General features: G+C 40.1%; 2 protein-coding genes across 2 annotated transcripts in view; both read right to left on the bottom strand.

Moving 5' to 3' along the window:
• SOS2 (SOS Ras/Rho guanine nucleotide exchange factor 2) overlaps positions 1–20,335 on the bottom strand; it is a 101,670-nt gene extending 81,335 nt beyond the window's left edge. The window contains exon 1 of the mRNA XM_069596139.1: positions 19,533–20,335. Coding sequence (XP_069452240.1) covers positions 19,533–19,619 — 87 coding nt within the window. The 5' untranslated portion in view covers positions 19,620–20,335. The remainder of the gene's footprint in view (positions 1–19,532) is intronic.
• Positions 20,336–20,930: 595 nt separating this feature from the next.
• Positions 20,931–22,861, bottom strand: part of L2HGDH (L-2-hydroxyglutarate dehydrogenase) — a 58,192-nt gene continuing 56,261 nt past the window's right edge. The window contains exon 10 of the mRNA XM_069596156.1: positions 20,931–21,781. Coding sequence (XP_069452257.1) covers positions 21,640–21,781 — 142 coding nt within the window. The 3' untranslated portion in view covers positions 20,931–21,639. The remainder of the gene's footprint in view (positions 21,782–22,861) is intronic.

Genomic DNA, 22,861 nt, shown 5'->3' on the forward strand with positions numbered 1-22,861 from the left:
GGAGGAAGCTTGGCTAAATGTAGGCCAACGGTGGAGCTGAGGCACTATCAGCCCCACAGAGGTGGGTCAGAGGCGTTCTGCTCTGAGCTGCATTTTCCCCTTACCCAGAAACAACACCATTCTTGCTCCCATTCCTACAACCCCCCTCTGCCTCAGATGAAAGCCACACCACTCTGCTTACAGATAACAAGTTCAGGTGCTTTGGGTCATTGGTCTTCAATCTACCCTGTTTTTCTAGAGTTGCGACCAACTCCGGAGGCATTTTCTGAGAAAAGTGGTTGAGGTCTGCGGTCATGACTAAAAAGTGATACCAATATTGCACCACGTGAGTCAGATGCTTCTCTTCAGTTTCAGCATGATTACTACCAAACCTCACTCTCCCAGGGAGGCAAGGGGCAGGACCCTTTTCACTTAGGCTGCTGACTCTATTACAAAACTATTTCCTACAGTTCAAAAGAAAGAGAACATTTTGCATTAGACCTGGGCTATATGCAGAATCAAAACTGGCTGTGAGTTAGAAGAGATACTCTTAAATTTGAGGCCCAGAACACCCAGGGAGTCTGTATAGTGTGTCATAAAGGTCTTCAGTGTATTTGGGCCCACCTCACAACTTCTGGGCCAGCCTGACTGCTGAGGTCCACATTAGCACATACTTGAGAGAGTGAGAGTGAAGTCGTTCAGTCGTATCCAACTTTTTGCGACCCCATGGACTGTAGCCTATCAGGCTCCTCCGTCCATGGGATTTTCCAAGCAAGAGTGCTGGAGTGGATTGCCATTTCCTTCTCCAAGCACATACTTGAACTTCTCTGAACTAATGTAGTTCAGATGTTTGACCCCTGAGTTTGAGAAGAGAAAACTGGGTAGCCCAGCTACCAAAACAGACCAGATGTCCCTCAAAAAAGCATGGGTTCCTGGCTGCAGACCCTAGGAAGGTGAATCAAACCTTTTTCCTTTGGCTTTTCTTTCCAAATTTATTTGCTTTTAAAAACTATAAACTCTGGCTATTGTTTCCTATGTCCTCAGGGCCCCCTGGGTACACCTATAAAGCTTGATGATTTCAGAGCAGATGTAAGCCAAGAAACCACGGCACTGAATGTGCTGAGTTCAGACAAATGATATTTATATACACACTCAAATTTGAAGATAATGTGTAATTCTTTAGGTTTCAAACACTGTAATTAGATATAAAGCAAAAATTAAAACGTGTTGCAAAGTTAAAAAATAAATAAAACAAACCTACTAGAAGTCTATGAATACTAGGTCATAAACCCCAGCAACAGAAGTATCTCTGAATGACCATACAATTTTATAAATTATAGAGGTGCCCTATGAAGTGCACCCAGGAGAAGGGAATGGCAACCCACTCCAGTACTCTTGCCTGGAAAATCCCATGGATGGAGGAGCCTGGTAGACTGCAGTCCATGGGGTCACTAAGAGTCAGATACGACTGAGCAACTTCACTTTCACTTTTCATGCATTGGAGAAGGAAATGGCAACCCACTCCAGTGTTCTTGCCTGGAGAATCTCAGGGACGATGGAGCCTGGTGGGCTGCCGTCTATGGCGTCGCACCGAGTTGGACATAACTGAAGCGGCTTAGCAGCAGCATGAAGTGCACCCTACTTCATAGGGCACCTCTATACCATCCCCAAGAAAAAGAAATGCAGAAAGGCAAAATGGTTGTATGAGGAGGCCTCTCAAATACGTGAGAAAAGAAGAGAGGTAAAATCCAAAGGAGAAAGGATATACCCATCTGAATGCAGAGTTCCAAAGAATAGCAAGGAGAGATAAGAAAACCTTAAGACCAATGCAAAGAAACAGACGAAAACAATAGAATGGGAAAGACTAAAAATCTCTTCAAGAAAATTAGAGATACCAAGGAAATATTTCATGCAAAGCTGGGCACAATAAAGGACAGAAATGGTATGGACCTAACAGAAGCAGAAAATATTAAGAAGAGGTGACAAGAATACACAGAACTGTACAAAAAAGATCGTAAAGACCTGATAACCATGAAGGTGTGATCACTGACCTAGAGCCAGACACACTGCAGTGTCCAAATGGGCCTTAGGAAGCATCATTAGGAACAAAGTTAGTGCAGATGATGGAATTCCAGCTGAGCTATTTCAAATCTTAAAAAATGATGCTGTGAAAGAGCTGCACTCAATATGCCAGCAGATTTGGAAAACTCACTAGTGGCTACAGGACTGGAAAAGGTCAGTTTTCATTCTGGTACCAAAGAGGGGCAATGCCAAAGAATGTTCAAATTACCGCACAATTATGCTCCTTTCATATGTGAGCAAGTTAATGCTCAAAATCCTTCAAGCTAGGCTGTAACAGTATGTGAACTGAGAACATGAAGATGTACAAGCTGGATTTAGAAAAGGCAGAGGAACCGGAGACCAATTTGCAACATCCGTTGGATCATAGAGAAAGCAAGAGAATTCCAGAAAAATATCTACTTCTGCTTCACTGACTATGTTAAAGTCTTTGACTGTGTGGATCACAACAAACTGAAAAAAATCTTAAAGAAATGAGAATACCAGACCACCTTTCCGGTCTCCTGAGAAACCTGTATGCAGGTCAAGAAGCGAAAGTTAGAATCAGACATGGAACAAAGAGCTGGTTCAAAATTGGGAAAGGAGTACATCAAGGCTGTATATTGTCACCCTACGTATTTCCATTGTTTCCCCATCTATTTGCTTTGAAGTGATGGGACCAGATGCCATGATCTTAATTTTTTGAATGTTGAGTTTTAAGCCTGCTTTTATACTCTTCTCTTTCAATAGATGGGGTAAAATTATAAACAGTGACAGACTTTATTTTTGTGGGCTCCAAAATCACTGCAGACGGTGACTGCAGCCGTGAAATTAAAAGACATTTGCTCCTTGGAAGAAAAGCTATGACCAACCTAGATGGTGTATTTAAAAGCAGAGACATTACTTTGCTGACAAAGGTCCATATAGTCAAAGCTATGGTTTTTCCAGTAGTCATGTACGGATGTGAGAGATGGAAAATAAAAAAGGCTGAGCACCAAAGAACTAATGACTTTGAACTGTGATGTTGGAGAAGACTCTTGAGAGTCCCCTGGACTGCAAGAAGATCAAACCAGTCAATCCTAAAGGAAATCAACCCTGAATACTCGTTGGAAGAACTGATACTGAAGCTGAAGCTCCAATACTCTGGCCACCTGATGCTAAGAGCTGACTTAATGGAAAAGACCCTGATGGTGGGAAAGATTGAGGGCAGGAGAAGGTGGTGACAGGGTGAGATGGTTGGATGGCATCACTGACTCAATGGACATGAGTTTGAGCAAACTCCAGGAAACAGTAAAGGACAGGGAAGCTTGGTGTGCTGCAGTGCATGGTCGCAGAGTCGGACGCAACTGAGCGACTGAACAACAACGACAAACAGGATTTAAGAATGTTGATATAACGATAGAGAAACAGATGAATGGAACAGAACAGACAGTACAGAAACAAGTCTACAGATATATAGACCCTAGATGTACAACAGAGGTGGCACAAAGGGTAGGAGGAGAATTGCTGAGGAAAGGTGGGGCAAGTGGGTGAATAGTGAACAACTGGACACTCATACAGAAAGAATGAAATCAACTCCTATTCATGCTTAAAACAAAGATCAATTTTAGTCTGATTTTAGATCTATTAAATAAAAAGACCTAATAAAGTTCTGATAATATAAAACAAGATAATAGATAACAATCTCATGACCTCAGGACAGAAAAGGAGTTACTAAAAAGGACACAAAAATTACTATCCATAAAGGAAAGGATTTACAAACTTATCAACATTAAAATTTAAAACAAGTTCAGCAAAAGACATCTTTAAGAAAATGAAAAGGCAAGTTACAGAGTTGAAGATCTATGTTAACACATAACACAAAAGGGCTCACATTCGGAATATATTATGAAGAACTTCTAAAAATTCAACAGGGAAAAAATGATGAAAATCATAATAGAAAAAAATTGGCAAAAAAATTTTAAACCAGTATTTCACAGAAGAAGAAATTCAAATGGTCAATTAAAGTGAAAATGTGCTCCAGCTCTTTAGCCATCAGGGAAGTGCAAATTAAACCACAGTGAAATCTGTCACCCACTTACCAGACAAGAAAGTGAAAAAATATGATAATAGTAAGTGTTGGTGATTATGCAGAAAAATGGGAACTCTCACACACTGGCACTGGGGTGCAAAATGGCTCTCTCACTTTGGAAAACTTTGCTGTCATCTACTACAGTTCAAGATATGATACCCTATAATCCGGCAATTCTACTGTTCAATATATTTATATCTTTTAAAGCTCTATAGTCCAATACAGGAGACACTAGCCTCATGTGGCTAGTATGAGCACCTGAAATGTAGCTCGACCAAACTGAGATGGGCTATAAAATACATACCAGATGTCAAAGACCTAGAATACAAAAAGAATGTCAAATATCTCAATAATTTTTTTCATTGGCTAAATGCTGAAATGACTACATTCATTGGGTTAAATATGTTATTTAGATAAACTTGATCTGTGTCTTCTTATATTTTTAATGTGGCTATGCATGCATGTGGAGAAGGCAATGGTGACCCACTCCAGTACTCTTGCCTGGAAAATTCCATGGACGGAGGAGCCTGGTAGGCTGCAGTCCATGGGGTCGCTGAGGGTCGGACACAACTGAGCTACTTCACTTTCACACATTGGAGAAGGCAATGGCAACCCACTCCAGTGTTCTTGCCTGGAGAATCCCAGGGATGGGGGAGCCTGGTGGGCTGCCGTCTATGGGGTCGCATGGAGTCGGACACGACTGAAGTGACTTAGCAGCATGTACCCATGTACATGCGTGCTCAGTTGCTAAGTCAAGTCCAACTCTTTGTGACCTCATGGAATGCAGGCTACCAGGCTGCTCTGTTCATGGGATTTTCCAGGCAAGAATACTGGAGTGGATTGCTATTTTCGTCTCCAGGGGATCTTCCCGATCCAAGGACTGAACCCGCATCTCCTGCACTGGCAGGCAGATTCTTTATCACTGGGCCACCTGAGAAGCCCTAACATGACTATGAGAAAACTTCAGATTACATATGTGGCTAATATTATATTTCATTTGGACAGCACTATTCTAGAGAAATAAGCACAAACATTTACAGAATACACGAACAAAAAGGTTCAGAAAAAAACGTTATTGGTATACCTTCAAATTAGAAAGGCAAATTCAAATACCTATCTAGAGTATGATAGATAAATTGTGGCATATTCACACAATGGAATGTATATACAGCAAAAAACAAAACATGAGTAAAGACAGCTCCACAAAATGTGGATATACCTTCAAAATAATGTTGGCAGAAAGAAGACAGATAAAAAGAACAGAAACAAATTTCATTCACAAAGTTCAAGATCAGATAAAATTAAGCTGCGGTGTTTAAGAACACATGCTTAGATGATAAAACTATAAAGGAAAGTAGTGATGACTACTGGTTACTTTCTGGAGAGTTCTCTTGAGAAAAATGTTTAAAATGTGCTATTTTCTCACCTGGGTGATGGTTAATTAAGAGTTCCTTAAATTGTATGCTTATGTTTTATGCATTTGCTAGCACATTTACATTTCACCACAGATAAAGTTTTAAAAAGAAAATCACCATCAAGCAAACAGAAAATCAAGGGGTGAAATTATCAATCTATTAAATCATTAAGGGCCCTCCTAGTTCCCATCTTAATGAAAGAAATGAAAATGTCAGAACGCCTGGAGATATAGAGAGTATCTTACAAGTTCAGAGTAGAGGGAGAAAACACGTCATGCACAAAGTAGACAACATTAAATCAGCTCCAGATTTCAACAATACTACTAGAAGTTGGAAGGCAATAACTTCCAACCTTTAATAAGATCTTAACAAATTATCAATCAAATGTTAAGGTATAATGAAGACATGCTTGGATCTAACATGGCCAAAAATTTTACTCTCACATGCTCTTTTTCGTTGAGCTTCATAGTTTGTACCACAATAAAAAAGCATACAAATCAAGAGACAGGAAAATATGGGATATAAGAAACAAAGGAACCGATGCAAAAGAAAAGCCAAAGGAATGCCTAGGATGAAGTGAAGAAAAATTATGAGATCTGTAAAACGAGCATAAAGGTCGCCAGTCCAATCAGAGCAGACCAAGAGGCTCTGAAAGAAACTATCTCAGGAAGATGAAATTAACAGAGTATCTGATGGATCTAAAACTCTCCAGAGGATATTTAGACAACTGGTAGGGAGTTTGAGCTTAAATTGATAAATACATAGAAAATACACAAACAAGAACACAAGATAATTATTAACTTCAGTAAAATGCTGAAAGAAAGAAAAAGGGGTTTAACTATAAGTAACATATAGTATATGGTCATTATGTACAGTAATAATACTATAAACTCTGAATATTGATCCAACCAACATTAAGATAGAAGCATGGAGGGGGAGGGGAGACAGGAAGTATGTCCATGTGGTAAATCTATGTGTGGTTGGAGGGGGGAATATATACATATGCGTGTGTGTGTGCACAAAAGATATTAAAACCTTACCTTCCATAGCAGGAAGCCAACAGATACCGCCCAAAACAGAAAGGTCAATAGAGCAGAAGCACTTTTTTTTTCTTAGAGATACAGAATACTGAAATAGATCACTTTGAAAAATTAAAGGGACTGCATCTAGGAAGCAAAAACTGTTGTGAACAGTGAGGAGATACTGCTATTTTTCCTAACAAGCCTTATACAGTTAGTTATCTTTTCATTTCCATGAATAATTTTGATAAAAACAAACTTACAAAGAAACATAATTTGAAGTGGGGAAGTGAGAGAGAGAAAGGACACATGAAGCTGGAGACAATAACCAATAACAAAGTCTGGATGAGAAGAGCTTAACTAAGGCAGCTGGAAATCCATATAGGACTACCATCCAAAAAACCTGGCATTACATTTTTTTTGGAAATTCAAAATAGATTTGGGAGAAATAAATATTTCCTGTTACATGCCAAGAGGAAACTTAATTACACTCTACCATATATTTCTATTATATCAACAGAACAGACATTTAAAATTTATGTATAAACATGTATAAATATACGTATAAAATAAACATTTATACTGGAAGTTTAGCTTAAAAAAGTCCATAAGACTGTTTCTTATAACATTCTTCCACAAAAGCCAACAGCCCCATTCAGTACAAATGACTATGCATGAGAATTAAGATAATGTCTAACTGGGATACATATTTTTTCCGTGATTATGATTTCAGTAAGTAACCTGAAAAGCAGCCTTACCACTGAGCATCTGAGTTTCTTATGCTAAACTCATTAAATTGCAAAGATGAAAAGTCATAAAAACAATATAAAATCTTAAAATCCTAGCTATAAATACTAAAAAGGACATCAAAAGGACAACAAAAGATAACCGTACTTTGCAATACCACAGTATTTACTATCTCAGCACCCTAAGAGACAGTAAATATAAAATTACCACATCAGAACAAACTCACTCAAACTCACTTTTCATATTTTTCTGAAAGACTAGGCAGAAAAAGAGCAATTAAAATAATTTTCAGTCTTTAACAGTAGATTAACAAGTCAGACCTGTATTCCCGTTACACCATATTTTCAAATTGCCAAAAGATCTTTCCTTACACATACACTGTAAACAGAAAAATCATACTGCTAGATTTCTGTGTAGACACATATAAAAGCATTAAACTTAATTTTTTAAATTGATAAACCCTACATCTGACAAATTTCAGAAATGTTATTTCCCAATACATATATATTTTCAGTTTCCCATACTCGGAATCAAATAAAAAAATCTTGCTAGTGCAAACTGTTCAATCAATTAACATTTGCATTTAGGGTATGGCAGAAAGTGAAGAGGAACTAAAAAGCCTCTTGATGAAAGTGAAAGAGGAGAGTGAAAAAGTTGGCTTAAAGCTCAATTCAGAAAACGCAGATCATGGCATCCGGTCCCATCACTTCATAGGAAATAGATGGGGAAACAGTGGAAACAGTGTCAGACTTTATTTTGGGGGCTCCAAAATCACTGCAGATGGTGATTTCATCCATGAAATGAAAACACGCTTACTCCTTGGAAGAAAAGTTATGACCAACTTAGATAGCATATTCAAAAGCAGAGACATTACTTTGCCGACTAAGGTCCATCTAGTCAAGGCTATGGTTTTTCCTGTGGTCATGTATGGATGTGAGAGTTGGACTGTGAAGAAGGCTGAGCGCCAATGAATTGATGCTTTTGAACTGTGGTGTTGGAGAAGACTCTTGAGAGTCCCTTGGACTGCAAGGAGATCCAACCAGTCCATCCTAAAGGAGATCAGTCCTGGGTGTTCATTGGAAGGAGTGATGCTAAAACTGAAACTCCAATACTTTGGCCACCTCATGCGAAGAGTTGACTCATTGGAAAAGACCCTGATGCTGAGAGGGATTGGGGACTGGAGAAGAAGGGGACAACAGAGGATGAGATGGCTGGATGGCATCACTGACTGGACTGATATGAGTTTGAGTGAACTCCGGGAGTTGGTGATGAACAGGGAGGCCTGGTGTGCTACAATTCATGGTGTCGCAGAGTCGGACATGACTGAGCAACTGAACTGAACAATATAGAAATAAATCCCTTGGATACACAGTCTGTGTATTTATTCATGCCAAATTCTTTATTTCATTGCCAAAATTTCTGCAAGGATACAGTGGCTCAAACATCAATTAAAAATACTGAAAGTTTTGTTATAAGAGTTAAAATTCAATTTAAAGAGAAAAAGCAGATTTTACCCTAAAGATGTACATTAACAACTGCAAAATATTGCTGATACAAATGTTTAAAAATCTAAATAAATCAAAATACAAACTTTGTGGGTTCAAAGACTCAATACTGTTAAGATTTCAATTTTCCTCAAATAATCTATAAATTCAACATAATCCCAATCAAAATTCCAGCAGGGTTTTTTTCTTGGTGGGTGGGTAGAAATTGACAGGCTAATTTTAAAATTTCTATGGAAATGCAAAGGTCCTAGAATAACCAAAACAACTGTGGGGGGAAAAAGTCAGAAGGCTAAACCTACCTGATTCCAAAAACTTTTAATAAAAGTGTAATAATTATAATAGAGTGGTAGACTGACATAAAGATAGGAAAAAAGGGATTTCCCTGGAGGTCAAGTGGTTAGGCTCTGTGTTTCCATTACAGGGGACACTGGTTCAATCCCTGGTTGGGGAACTAAGATCCCACACGCTGATGGCCAAATAAATACAATTTTTTTAAAATAAGAAAACAGATCAATGGTACAGAATAGAAAAACCTCCTTGTAAAACCTCTGTATCTCTTGTTCATTTAGTTTACAAACTTGCACTATTTGTTAGCAAATAAACTGCAGCAGGTACCACAGAATTAAGAACTTAGAAAAAAATAAAATTAATATTGGCTCTTTTTCCTGTGGCCTGGGGAAAAGGTCACTAAGTATATTTTATTCAGTCAAACTTTAAGACTCCCTGGGTCAAATACTCATATCCTTCGGCATCCTACCAAAACTACCATATGTACTCTTTCTTAAAGAAGATCTGCCTGCAAGGTGCCTGCACTCAAGGAGTAAATAATGCAGATTCTCCTTTCCCATCTCTCCACAACTGGCTTCCTCCCACTTAACTGAAGAAAGGCAGATCTCTTATCTTGAATGTCGTTACTGCTCTGCAGAGCAATAAATAATAAATTCTATGACACAAAACAAAGAGACGATGATAAATACTTCCCATTTAAATGATAAATATTTCTCATTTAATCTTGCTTCTTTCATCCCCTAGCCTAGAGTAAAAAAAATACACTATAAATGAGGAGACTCATGAGAACAAAGGAAAGAAAGCATCTTTAAAAAAATACTAAATACAGCCAACATCATCTTATTTCAGTCAGGAGAAACAATTTAAAGCAAGTTTTCACACCTTATCTTTCTATCTTACAATCAGAATTCAGAAGTGAAACGGCTGGCACATAACAAGTATTAACACATTCATCTGAATTGAAAAATTAAGTCAGACTTGGTCTGAAAGAAGATAAATATGATAGGCAGGTTGGCTTGACAACTAAACTGACCTTTCTAATTAGGTTATAGGGGATATTTTCCATAAGATGAATGAGTGTGGTAGGCAGAATTCTAAGGTAACTGGCTCCCAAGATTCCGATCCCTGGTTTACACACCCTGTACACCCCTCTCACCTTGAACGTGGGCAGGACCTGTGAATAGGATGACACACTACTCCTGTGCTATTACTGTATACAGCAAAGGTGACTAAGGTCAGTAATTAAGCTGACTTTGAGTTAATCGAAACAGATTATCCTAGGTGGGCCTGACCTAAATCAGGTGAGTCCTTTTAAAAAAGGGTCCGGAGTGTGAGACAAGAAACAGCAGCAGATGCAGTCCTGTTTGCCTCGAAGTAGTAAACTGACTTATTACAGGCAGGACCACAGAGAAGAAATGGCAGCAACCTCTGGGAGCTGAGGACCTCAGACAGGCAACTGAAGGAAATGAATTCTGCCAATAACCACATAAACTTGGAAGAGGATCTCAGCCTCAGATGAGCCTGCAGCTAAAGCTGCATTTCAGCCTATCGGACCCAAAATAGAGAATCCAGCTAGGCCATGTCTGGACTTCTAACAGTAACTGTAGGATAATAAATATGTGTTGTATTAAGCCACCAAGTATTTGAAAATTTGTTATGTGGAAACAGAAGGGCATGGCAACCCACTCCAGTATTCTCGCCTGGAGAATCCCATGGACAGAGAAGCCTGGAATGTTACAGTCCATAGGGTCGAAAAGAGTCAGACACAACTGAAGCAACTTAGCACACACACAACAGAAATTCGTAACGTTTATGTTCTTTTGAGCAACTATGTACTACTAAAGTAGGTGCTCAGTCTCTAAGTCATGTCTGACTCTTTGTAACTGCATGGACTGCAGCCCACAGGCTCTTCTGTCCATGGAATTCTCCAGGCAAAAATACTGGAGTGGGTTGCCATTGCCTCTCCAGGGGATCTTCCCGACCCAGGGATGGAACCTGCATCTTCTGCACTGGCAGGCTGATTATCACTGAGTCATATGGGAAAGCCAATAACTTAACCTAAAAGAAAGCACGTTGTCATATATATATATTAAAAGGATGAACAGTGTATATCAAATTTTATGGTACTTAGGTTTCATTGGGTATTAAAACACTAATGTAAATGTTTTATTTTAAAACATCTGTACTTAGAAAACAAACTACTGAGTTGGCCAAAAAATTCCTTTGGTTTTAAAATAAAAACACACATCTTTCATTTTCACCAAGAATTTATTAAGCAATGTATTCAACAATTCTGTTTCACAAACTTCTGCCATTTTTCAGGCAACTTCATAATTCCATCCACCCAAAACATTTTATCTTTTTGAGCAAAAAACTCGTTTCAGGTGCCTTTTACATTTTTCCAGGGAACTGAAATTTATTTCCATTAGGAGAATTTTATAAAGACTAAAATAAATGGAAATCTGATGGTGCAATATCTGATGAATACGGAGCATGTATCAGGACTAGCTAGTCAAGCTGTAACAGCTTTTGCCTGGTCATCATAGAAACGTGGTCTTGCGTTATCTTGTTGGAAGATTATACATTTTCTGTTGACTAATTTCAGACACTTTTCATCCAGTGCTGCTTTCGGTTGGCCTCACTGGAAGCAGTGCTTGGAATTAACCGTTTGGTTTTCCAGAAGGAGCTCATAATAGAGGACTCTCACCAATCCTACCATATACACAACATCACCTTCTTTGCGTCAAGACCAGCCTTTGGTGTGGTTGGCAGTGGTTCATTTCACTTGCCCCATGATCTGTTCCATTGTTCATTATTGCTCAGTAGCCACTTTTCATTGACTGTCATGATTTGTTTTAAAAATGGAATCTTCATTATGTTTAAGTAGAGAATCACATGCAGAAATATGGTTGAGAAGGTTTTTGCTTAACTTATGTGGAACCCAAACATAAAAGTGACGAACATAGCCAAGCTGGTACAAATGATTTTCAATGCTTGATTTGGATATTTTTAGTATGTCGGCTATCTCCTGCATGGTATACTGTTGACTGTTCTCAGTTAACGTCTTGACTTGATCACTATCAACTTCAACTGGTCTACCCAACCATGGAGCATCGTCCTGTGAGAAACCTCCAACATGAAATTTCACTAACCACTTCTGACACATTCAATCAGTCACAGCCCCTTCTTCATATAACACAAATCTATTTTTGTGTTCCAATTGTGTTTTTGCCTTTCTTGAAACGAAGTGAAAGTACCTCAGTCACGTCCGATTCTTTGCGACCCCATGGACTGTAGCCTGCCAGGCTCTTCTGTCCATGGAATTTTCCAGGCCTGAATACTGGGGTGGGTACTGTTCCCTTCTCCAGGGGATCTTCCCAACCCAGAGACTGAACCCAGGCCTCCCGCACTGCAGGCAGATTCGTCACCATCTGAGCCATCAGGGAAGCCCTTTCGTGAAATAGTAAAGTATAATATGACAAAATGTTGCTTTTTCTTCCACCTTCAACACTAAGCGAAAGTCGCTCAGTCATGTCTGACTCTTTGTGACTCCATGGACTGTAGCCCTCCAGGCTCCTCTGTCCATGGAATTCCCCAGGCAGGAATACTGGAGTGGGTAGCTGTTCCCTTCTCGAGGGGATCTTCCCAAACAGGGATCAAATCCAGGTCTCCAGCATTGCAGGTGGATTCTCTACTATCTGTGCTACCAGGAAAGCCTTAAACACTGAACACTAAAATGGCTACACAAAAATTCTCTGGTTTTGGTACGTTTTTAAAACGCACACTGATATAACAGCTGTCACAAAACTGTGTCAACTGAAGTTAAAGACAACTAAGCACACTACTAAAGCCACCACAGATCTTCCTGAGTGGTTCAGCAGTAAAGAATCTGCCTGCGGGTTCGATCCCTGGGTCGGGAAAGAGTCAGATGTCAGACAAGATTTAGTAACTGAACAACAAAGTCAACTTACAGAAAACCAAATGAACTTTTTAGCCAACTCAATATATCCTCTGAAACTAAGCTTAAAGATGAACATTTTTAGATGTCAACATAAAAATGTACAAAATCTTCAAAATTCTTTTGGAATACATAGTAAAAAAAAACAAAAGTTAGAAAGCTCCTTTTAGGAGAAAAGAATCAAGACTGGGTGTTGATTAGACATGAACCTGGAGATGAAAGAACAGATGACGACTAGGCTTCTAGCCTGAGAAATGAGTATGAGATCATTTATACTGGAGACATTGGTTTATGGAAGATGATAATAAGCTTGAATTGGGACATGCTGTTAACATTTACATAGGAATTTCCAGTAAACAGGAGTTGCAGAAGTTTAGACAGGCTCCAAGAGGACTCTTCAAGATCTTTGTCTGAAGAATTATTGGAGGTAAAAGGGCCACTCATGTTTTTATCTGCAGGAAGGTTGTTCCAGGCAGAAGAGACACCCGGTACAAAGCCCTGAGACTAGAATATGTCTGAGTTGGAGGTACCAGGAAGCCAATGTGTGGCAGGAGCAGAGCAAAAAAACGACAGCAGTAAATGAGATCAGTGAGGTTAAGGGGGAAGTGGGGCAACACCAGGCTGTAGAGGGCATAGCAGGCTGAGAGGACTTTGACTTTCATTCTGAGAAGCACTGAACAAGTTTTGAACAAAGGAATGACATGATCCCACTTACCTCTATGTGCTGAGAAAAGACTATGTGTTGGGACAAGGGGAGAAGAGAGGAGACCAGTTAAGAGGCTACTTTAATAGTCCTAGAGTGTTCCCAGAAGATAGAAGTGGAAGAGTAAGAAATGGTGACTGAATATCATTATAGTGTGAAGTAGAGCTAAAAAGATTTGCTGACACATTAGATATTGGTTATAAAAAAAGACAGAATTCAAGAATAACTCAGTATTTTGAGGAAGTAGCCATTTACTAATGTGGGAAATATTACAAAAGGAGCAAATTTTCAGGGGAAGAGAAGGAGCTCAGTATCGGTTGAGATGCCTATCACACATCTTCGTGGAAGTGTTAAGAAACTAGATATCCAAGATCAGGAGGGAGCTCTGAGCCAGAAATATGTATTGGAACCCATCAGATAGAGATGATATGTGAAGCAATGAGGCTGGGTGGGATCTCAAGAAATCTATTGTAAATAGAAACAGAAATTCAAAGACTAAGCTCCAGGGAGGTCAGGATGATGCATTATAGTAGGGAAGATGAGGAGATAAACAATGGTGAAGAACTAGGAGGAATATAGTCAGAGAGGGAGAAAACCATCAGAGGTTGGTGTCCCGGACGCCAAATGAGGAAAAGAAGGAGAAAAAGATCAACGATGAAATGTTGCTAACAGGTCATTTAAGAAAAAATTACAAAGTGCTACATAAGTAAGAGGCAGTATTTGAGTTTACAAAGTGTTTTTATTTAGAAAGCTGGGTAATGAAAACTTTACTTTTATTTTTCATTTACTTTTACTTTACTTTTACCCAGAGATAATACTAATGCTCTCATCTTGATCTTGATGTTATTTTCATTGTTGCTTCCTCTCTAAATATTAAAATGTGAAGTATATAACACTTTACACATTTAAAAAGTTTCTACTTACTTTGTGCTTTTATGTAAAAAAAGGAAAAGAATTTTAGGTTGTTAATTTTTAACGTGACTACATGAGATAACGCTAAATCCATTAGTTCCATTAAAATTCTTTCCTGATTCAAATATGCAGGCTAACAGAGGATATAATCAAACTACTGCTCCGTTGAAAGAAAGGCCCTGATTAATATAAAAGATATATATTTGATTTATGTCAAGTGGTAACACAGGTAATGCTTTGGATACTCAGCATAAAACACTTTAATGGAATATTATTGCTCCAAATATACCATACCAAAATTAAACTGAAAACAGAAGACTACTAAATCATGGCTGACAGGAAGCTAAATGCAGCAAGCTAAAATGCATTCCTAATGCTCATCCAGTTCTGGCTGAACCCCTTGGGTCAGTTTGGGTCATTATTAGTTTGGAATAATTCCAAATGACTCCCTAGAGTTACATTCACTGTTATACTCAGTGGCTTTAGGAAATCCCGAATAGGCCTCATGTCACAAAATCATAGTTTCTCCTATTCCTTTCAGCTGGAGTGATCTCTTCAAAAAAGCAAGTTTGATCAAGTTAATCTAATTAATTTGTTACATAAATAACCCTACAGGATTTTCTATTCTCAGGAGAGATCTTAACCTGAGTCTATGTAAGAGTCTCAACTTGCTCAACTCCTTTCACTCAGTTCCTAAAGTCATGGTCCTACCTTACCCTACAGCTCCAATCTTTTCTCCCCCTTTCTTTGTTAATTCCTATTGACTTTCCAAATAATTGTTTACCTCTTTACTGTCTGTCTCTCCCCAGGCATCTCCACTACAGTCATTTATTAACAGAATAGATGTTTTTAATGAGAGCAGGGCCTTACTACAACCTCAGTATCAAGGATATTGCCTGGCACGTATGAGGCACTCAACAAATATTTAAATACATTCTCCAGAAGTCAGCACTAATGTTACTTCCTTAAAGAAGCCTTCCTTGACCTTCTGTCAATGATACCAATTTCATTTTCTCAAAGAACTCCCATGGTTTTCTTCTGGTTCCCAGGAAAGATCCAGTGCAATCTTCTAAAACAGTTCCAAGAGATATTAGTACAAAGGCATTTCTGAATCAAAACCTTCAACCTTCTCTTCCACCCCCACCCCCAGCACTGACTGCCATTAATTAACTCAAACATTCTCTCACATCTCCTGAATTTTAACAGATATCCAAGAGTAAACTATAATGGTTGAAGCAGAAGGTCAATATCAAGCCTGAATTAAGTCAGACTCAGGAACAAGGTAAGTTTACTGATTCTTTCTAGCTTTCTGTGACATTTGTAATGACAGATAATAAGAAAATTTTCTTCTCTGTGGCTAGCCTGGTGAATAATATTCTACAGAAAAGGCATCTACAAGGGAAATATCAGAGACTAAAAAACCTGCTAAAATTATTTTAAGGCATGTTTCCCCATATGCAGAATGTTTACACTGATTTTTCTTAGCATACGATTCAAACAGCACATGCACAAAGTACCACAGGCATTTCAAAGACACAGGTAATAAGCTGCATTTACAAATATATCCCACACTCTTTTTTCCCCCAGGTAATATGATAGCTTCAATGTTCTTGAGGAGTAGTAATGAGGGCAATTACGTCTCTGGCTTTTTTTAGGTAAGATACATAATTCAGCAGTAATGTTAACAATGCACATATTATCCATTAGTAGTGTCATATTGCTCTACCCTTTGTAGTTCTCTATGTATTTAAATGCCCTAAGTGAAGTTCTATTTTAACAGGTAAAGAACAAAAGCACAATAAAACAAAGAGTTAAAGAACAACACATTTCTATTCCCAAAATTATTTCTCCTTAAATCTATTTCTCAATGTTCATGTTTCTCCACAGTGAAATGAATGTTTAATGTTGGTTTAAAAGAATCTCTTCCATTTTCAAAGTCAATATAGTAACTTTATCAAATATATGTATGGTTTTCAGAAAAATCAGGAAAACTTGAAAATAAGCAAAAGAGATAACTTACTGTTCTTCAGTCCAATACTATGCTTGATTACTACTGACTGGGCTATTTTACAAACAGGTAAGATTAACTTAAAGAGATTTTTGTCCGGCACACATGCAAAATCTAATCAGCAGGAAGATAACCCCAAACTTATTGCTTATGTTCCTGTAGGATATTAACTACTTTTGTGTCCAATCCAACAATCTTACCTTGAGATTCTTTTAAGTTTCCTATAAATACTAAACCTCCTCCAGTTTTCATATGAAGTGGCTTTTAGCATGTCATAAGTAATAAATTAAGTAATAAATTGAATCAAAATCACTGATACATGTTCATTCATACTGGCATAAGGGTTTTGATTTTACCTTTCAGAAAATTATATTTTACCTGTTTTGAAGGTTCCATCAAGATGCACAAGTGAACTAACAGAACTAATTAAACAACCTTGTTCTTTTCACACACACAGATATTTCTTACAGAACTTTTGAGTTCTACATAAACCAAAACCTCAAAGTTTAGAATTTTCAGTCTATGTGGTAAACATTTTAGAGCAAGGCATCTTGGTTTTATTCATGTTTGTATTCTTAGGATCCAGTTTGGGGCCAAGTACCTACAATGTGTTCAACAAATGTTAATGAAACTAGCTCCCACATGTTTGATGGCAACATCCACCAGAGGAGAAAAGTCTTAGTAGTCTAATACTATTGCTGCTTTTACTATTAGTATTAATCCTAGTAGTGTTTGCAATAATCTGGTCAGCTGGAAGAAGGAAGCCATGTTCTAGATGCCTTGAATGTGATGACAGAGCCTCTGCCTAAGTAGCAGGAATTCTCACTGTACAAGGTCACGTGTGCCAAGTATAGACCAGAATTTAACTCATCTGCAGAGTGAACCTTGAACTCCTCAAGAACTACAAATCTAGCAAGCACTATAAACCTACGTGCTGCACGACCACAAAACTGGAGATAATCTGGAATTACAAACATCAAAAAATCTGCAACAACATTAAAAAAAAAAATGTGTTCCATGGGAATATACCTCAATTCTAGAAAAGCAGTAATGTAATAAGTTAAATAAAAATTGTTTTTTTAATTCAGCTCAAAAGGCCAGATTTCCTTAGCTGTATATATTCCATAAGCAAAGGACAAACAAGAACTGTGCAATAAGGCAATAGAGAGCTACAAGGCATCTGAGAACCAAGAAAACAAGCACAACATATAAATGCAAAATAACAGACTCAAAGCAAAGAACTAGGATCGGATGCTACCCTGGGTTTATTTTCAGACTAACCTGAAGATATAAATCTGTATCTGTGCATGAAGGATTATTAGGGTCAAAGCTACCTATCGAAAAAGTTATGCAACACATACTCAAATTCTATTTGCTACCAGAAAATACTAGTAAGAGACCTACGCTGCCAACAACATAGGCCTACCTGATAATTGCATTCACATTTCTGTCTATGTGGTAGAAGGTTCAATCACTATCTGAGCATTTCCCTCTTTGCTTTTAACTCAGGCCAGTGTTCATTATCACCACTCAGCAGCACACTTGCCATTTCCTTCCCTCTCCTTATAGAATCGGGTTGCCCACGGAAGGAAGGTCAATGTAATACTTTAACACCTAAAATACCTGCGAAATGATAACTGTCTAGCTGCTCTTAACCATCTCCACCAAATTCTTTAAAAAATATTACACAATGTTTGGCCCAAGGAAGGCAATACCTCTTCCTAAGAATCGTGAAAAAACGGCAAATCTGAAACTTGAATACGTGACTGTTTTTTACTTCAAAATACTACTACTTCTTTTCACTTAGAGAAATTTAATGTATTAAGATTTATTTTCCGGAGTAGTATTTTAAATTAACATTTATTCCTTATTATTTTAAAATTTATATTTGGTTATTTTGCACAAAAGGTAATAGGGACTACATCTGTATCAATGGCAAGGAAAGCCCATGCTCAGTATGTTTATCTTCTTCTGCCCCCATTTACACTCTTTAAACGTCTTGACCTTACAAAAGGCTTTACTATAAAAACCTATGATTATTACATATTAAAAAAATAGTACCATTATTAACTAAATTCAGAGGAAAACTGACATCATCTACAGGACAGATGCACCCTAGCGATGTACCCAAACTAAAAAGATGGATTTTTCATGAGCTGAGAGTTTTTCATCCCCTTTAAATGATTCTAAGTAATAAATTGCACTCAGTGAAGAAAATGACCAAATTTTACAGGGGAAATCTCTCCTAAACAGGGGGACGCCTATGGCAGGAAGGGTGGAGGCACTTTAAATTGACCTCAAGAATTGTAAAATCAATATCATGCCTCACTGACATTTCTCAATCGAGAAACACATCCATCACCAAAAAAAAAAAAAAAATTACAACCTCTTAAGTGAGTGGACACCCTTCACCCTTCAAACTGCCTAAGGGAACAGCCCCAAAGAATTTAATTAAAAGTGATTACTCGGCCTAGAAACGTGCTTTTGTTTTAGAAACTGTCTAAATACCAGCGGGACTTTCTCTTGCCCGAATCCAGCCCGAGGACAACAAATTGGTCAACGGCGGAAGTCGCCTGACGAAACGACTGCAACATGAAATCCAGTTTTATGATCATAACAAAACCTTCCTTCCGGGGCCAGGCAATAACTTGAGAAAACGTCCTTTGGGACGCAAAGGCAATCACAAGCCCCTCGTCGGCGGCCGGAGAGAAAGCGCTGGGCCCTCCGGCGCCGAGCGCGAGGAAGGCGTGCAGCTCCCCGTTAGAGCGTCCAAGGGGCCGCGGCTCGGGCCGTGGCTCGCGCCCCGCCCGCCTGCCTCGGCCCCGGCACCTCCCTCGGGCCCCGAGGCCGCCCGGGCACCAGCACTGACCTTCCGCAGGGCCGAGACCAACAGTCCCCGCCATTTCGGACTGTTCTCTTCGCTGTAGAACTCGTAAGGCTGCGGCGCCTGCTGCATGGCCCCGGCGGCAGCGCCTCCGCATCGGGGGCGGCCCGCGGGCCGAAACGGGCCGGGCCGGTGATCTGACAGGCAGGGCGCGGGCCGCCTAGCCTCACCGGCCGCCGCCGCCTCCCGCCCGGGCCGCGGCTACGGCCGAGGCGGCTCGGAGGCGGCGCCGGCGGGCGGGCGGGGGCTCCGGGGGCGGCTTCCTCGGCCCCGAGACCTCGCCTCGCGCAGCGTCCTCAGGGGAAGCGCGGCGGCCCGTGAGCCCGAGCGGCCCTCGGCTGCGACTAAAGCGGCGGCCTCCTTTCCCGGTGGCTCTGGCCCGCTTCTCAGGCTGCTGCTCCTCCTTTGTCTGGGTTCGCAGCCCGGCGGGGGTACAGCTGGCCTCGCCCCCGCCCCGACTCCCACTACGGCCGTAGTAGGCGGACAGAGGCGGCGGCAGCTCGTGTCCTCATCGCCTCATCTCCGCCCTCCCAACCGGCAACGCTGCTCTGCCCGGGCCGCCCGAGTCACCTCCAGAGGGCCCTGGGGACCGACCGGGCGTGCGCGTCGGGCGAGCAAGCCACACTCCTGCGTGCACAGTGCCGGCCGCCGCCGCCCCTTCAGCAGCCGCGCACAGCGCCCCAGGGCCGCCGCCAAGCTCAGGTCCCAGCAGCCGCGGCTCGGCCCGCCCCCTCCGCCGCGCGCTCATTAACCAGAGTAGCTGGAGCAGCCCCTCACGGAGCATGCGCGCCGCAGAGCTGGCCCAGGCGCCGGCTGGGCGCGGGGGCCTTCCCTCGGGAGTGCGCGTCTCCAGGGCGCTCTCTGCGAGCCAGTTTCAGAAACACTCCCTAGCTCCCTGACTGCGTTTTACACACTCTTTCCCGCGACAATCCTGACTCGATGCCATTCCTCAAGCCTCAGAACTCCAGTCGTGGGAAGCAATATAGGGAGTTGGAAAGAAAGGGGTTTTCAGGCTGGACACGATGTTTAATGTATTTGTGTTCTACATGACTCCTGTATATGTAACTATTTCATAGCGTAGTGTTGTGGGGACTGAAGAAGGTGAGTGGAAAGTCCTTGGCGCATAGTAGGGCCAAAAAAGGTAGACGGCAGCGTTATTCAAGCTTGAACTTAAAAGTCCTTCACTTTCACGAGGCCTTATGTGTTCACAGAAATTTCATACCGTTTTGGTAAAACTTTCTATATTTTTGCATTGTTTTCTTAATGGTGTTCTCCAAATTGTGGCGGTGTGGAGGTGTCAGGTCCCACAAAACCTGGATCCGCCCTCGGGGCCAGCCCTACTCACTAGCAACCCCCAAAAGATCCCTAGACCTTAACCCCTCCTGAACTGAAGACTCTGGAAACTTTATTGAGAGCATAAATTTCATCCCACTAAAGATGCTGAGCACATACATGAATTACAATAGATCGTTGCCAGCCAACATCCCAGAGGAAGGGAAAGGAAGAACAAGGTACCAAAAAACAGTGCCACGCTTCAAAATCAGTTCAAAATCAGTAGCAGAGCAGTTAAAACAAGCATCATTTTGTCATTTTAGCAAAATCATAATGGCAGAGTTGGAAAACTTAGGAGATCATTTTTCTAATCCGAGTATCCACTGAATCAAGAACCTTTTCAAATAGATAAGTAACAAGGATATGTGGTACAGCAAGGAAATATAGCTATTATTTTGTAATAAGTTCAAGAAGAGCAAAATATATTTAAAAATTTGAGTTATGTTGTACACCTGAAACTACTGTAAATAAGAAATACTTCCTTTAAAAAGGAATGGCCATATCCACATCCCCATATAATTAGGATAAAAGGTAGAATAATGAAATGCTTGTCTCTCCAAAGAATCTTTCCATAAGTGAGGGCAAAGGCCTTGGCTAATCTAGACCTCTTTACTTTTCTGTCTCTTCTTGAACTTCAGCTGTAAACTGCTAGGCTGTCCAGCTATTAGACTGGGGTTGTATTTTCTTATAGGAAAGTGAAGCTGGGAAGTTTCATTCTTGGCTAAGGAGATTAGGAGCCTTCTCTGAGTCAAATCAGGTCTCAAGACAGATTTTGTTCAACCAGAACTGTATTTACCTTTTTAAACCTGATGTTAATATTTTTAAATGAAGAGATTTCATGTAAAAAAATCTGGATTTCCAGCTTCTCTTGACAAAGATCGGGTAATACTGGGCCCTGCTCCCTGCAAGGGAATGATCAGTAGGCAGGGGTTAGTGGCTGCCTCTTTAGAAAAGTATGCCATCCCATTTGAAGCTGGCTAGCCTCCCCACCTGGCACTCTTCACTCTTTTATGTAACCTGCCTCGTCTCTACAAGCATCTGAGCTATGATCTCTGGGCTAGACAAACGGAAATGTGATCCACGTGCGTGTGGAAGATAATCCAGGAATGACACCAGTAAGAAGTTACCCAACCAAATGGGCCATCCAGGAAAACGTGTTGGATCCATACCCTATACTGTACACTAGGCTAACCCCCAGATGTGTCAAATATTTAAATATAAAAAATAAAACCATAAAATAATCTGTTTATAATTTCAGAGTACAAAGACCTTTCTACTATGACATAAAATGTAGCTTGATAAGTTCTATTTTTGAAAATGTATACCAAAGAAAAACATAAGTAAAGCCAAAAGGCAAACGACAAACTGGAAAAAATATTTACAACTTATTTCCTACAGTTAATCTCCCTAATATCTAAAGGAGGTCCTATAAATTTATAAGACTAAAATATAATAATAAGGATATGAAAAGGAAATATAAAATGCCTCAAACTTATTAAGATGCACAACTTTCTCATAAAAAATGCAAATTTAAATTATGTTATCATTTTTTACCTATTAGAATAGCACAAATCAGAAAGTTTGATTATATACTGTGTTGGTGAGAATATGGGGAAACAGGTATTCTAATATATTGTTGGTGAGACTGGTAACTGGTCAGTCTCCATCAGAGGCACTGTGACAATATCCTAATTGCAAAGCACAAACCGTTCAGTTCAGTTCAGTCACTCAGTTGTGTCTGACTCTTTGCAAACCCATGAATTACAGCATGCCAGGCTTCGATGTCCATCACCAACTCCTGGAGCCCTCTCAAACTCATGCCCATTGCATTGGTGATGCCATCCAGCCATCTCATCCTCTGTCGTCCCCTTCTCCTCCCACCTTCAATCTTTCCCAGAATCAGGGTCTTTTCAAATGAGTCAGTTCTTTGCATCAGGTGGCCAAAGTGTTGGAGTTTTAGCTTCAGCATCAGTCCTTCCAAT

The sequence above is a fragment of the Ovis canadensis genome, chromosome 7 (genome assembly GCF_042477335.2).
Source record: "Ovis canadensis isolate MfBH-ARS-UI-01 breed Bighorn chromosome 7, ARS-UI_OviCan_v2, whole genome shotgun sequence".
NCBI classification, from domain to species: Eukaryota; Metazoa; Chordata; class Mammalia; order Artiodactyla; family Bovidae; genus Ovis; species Ovis canadensis.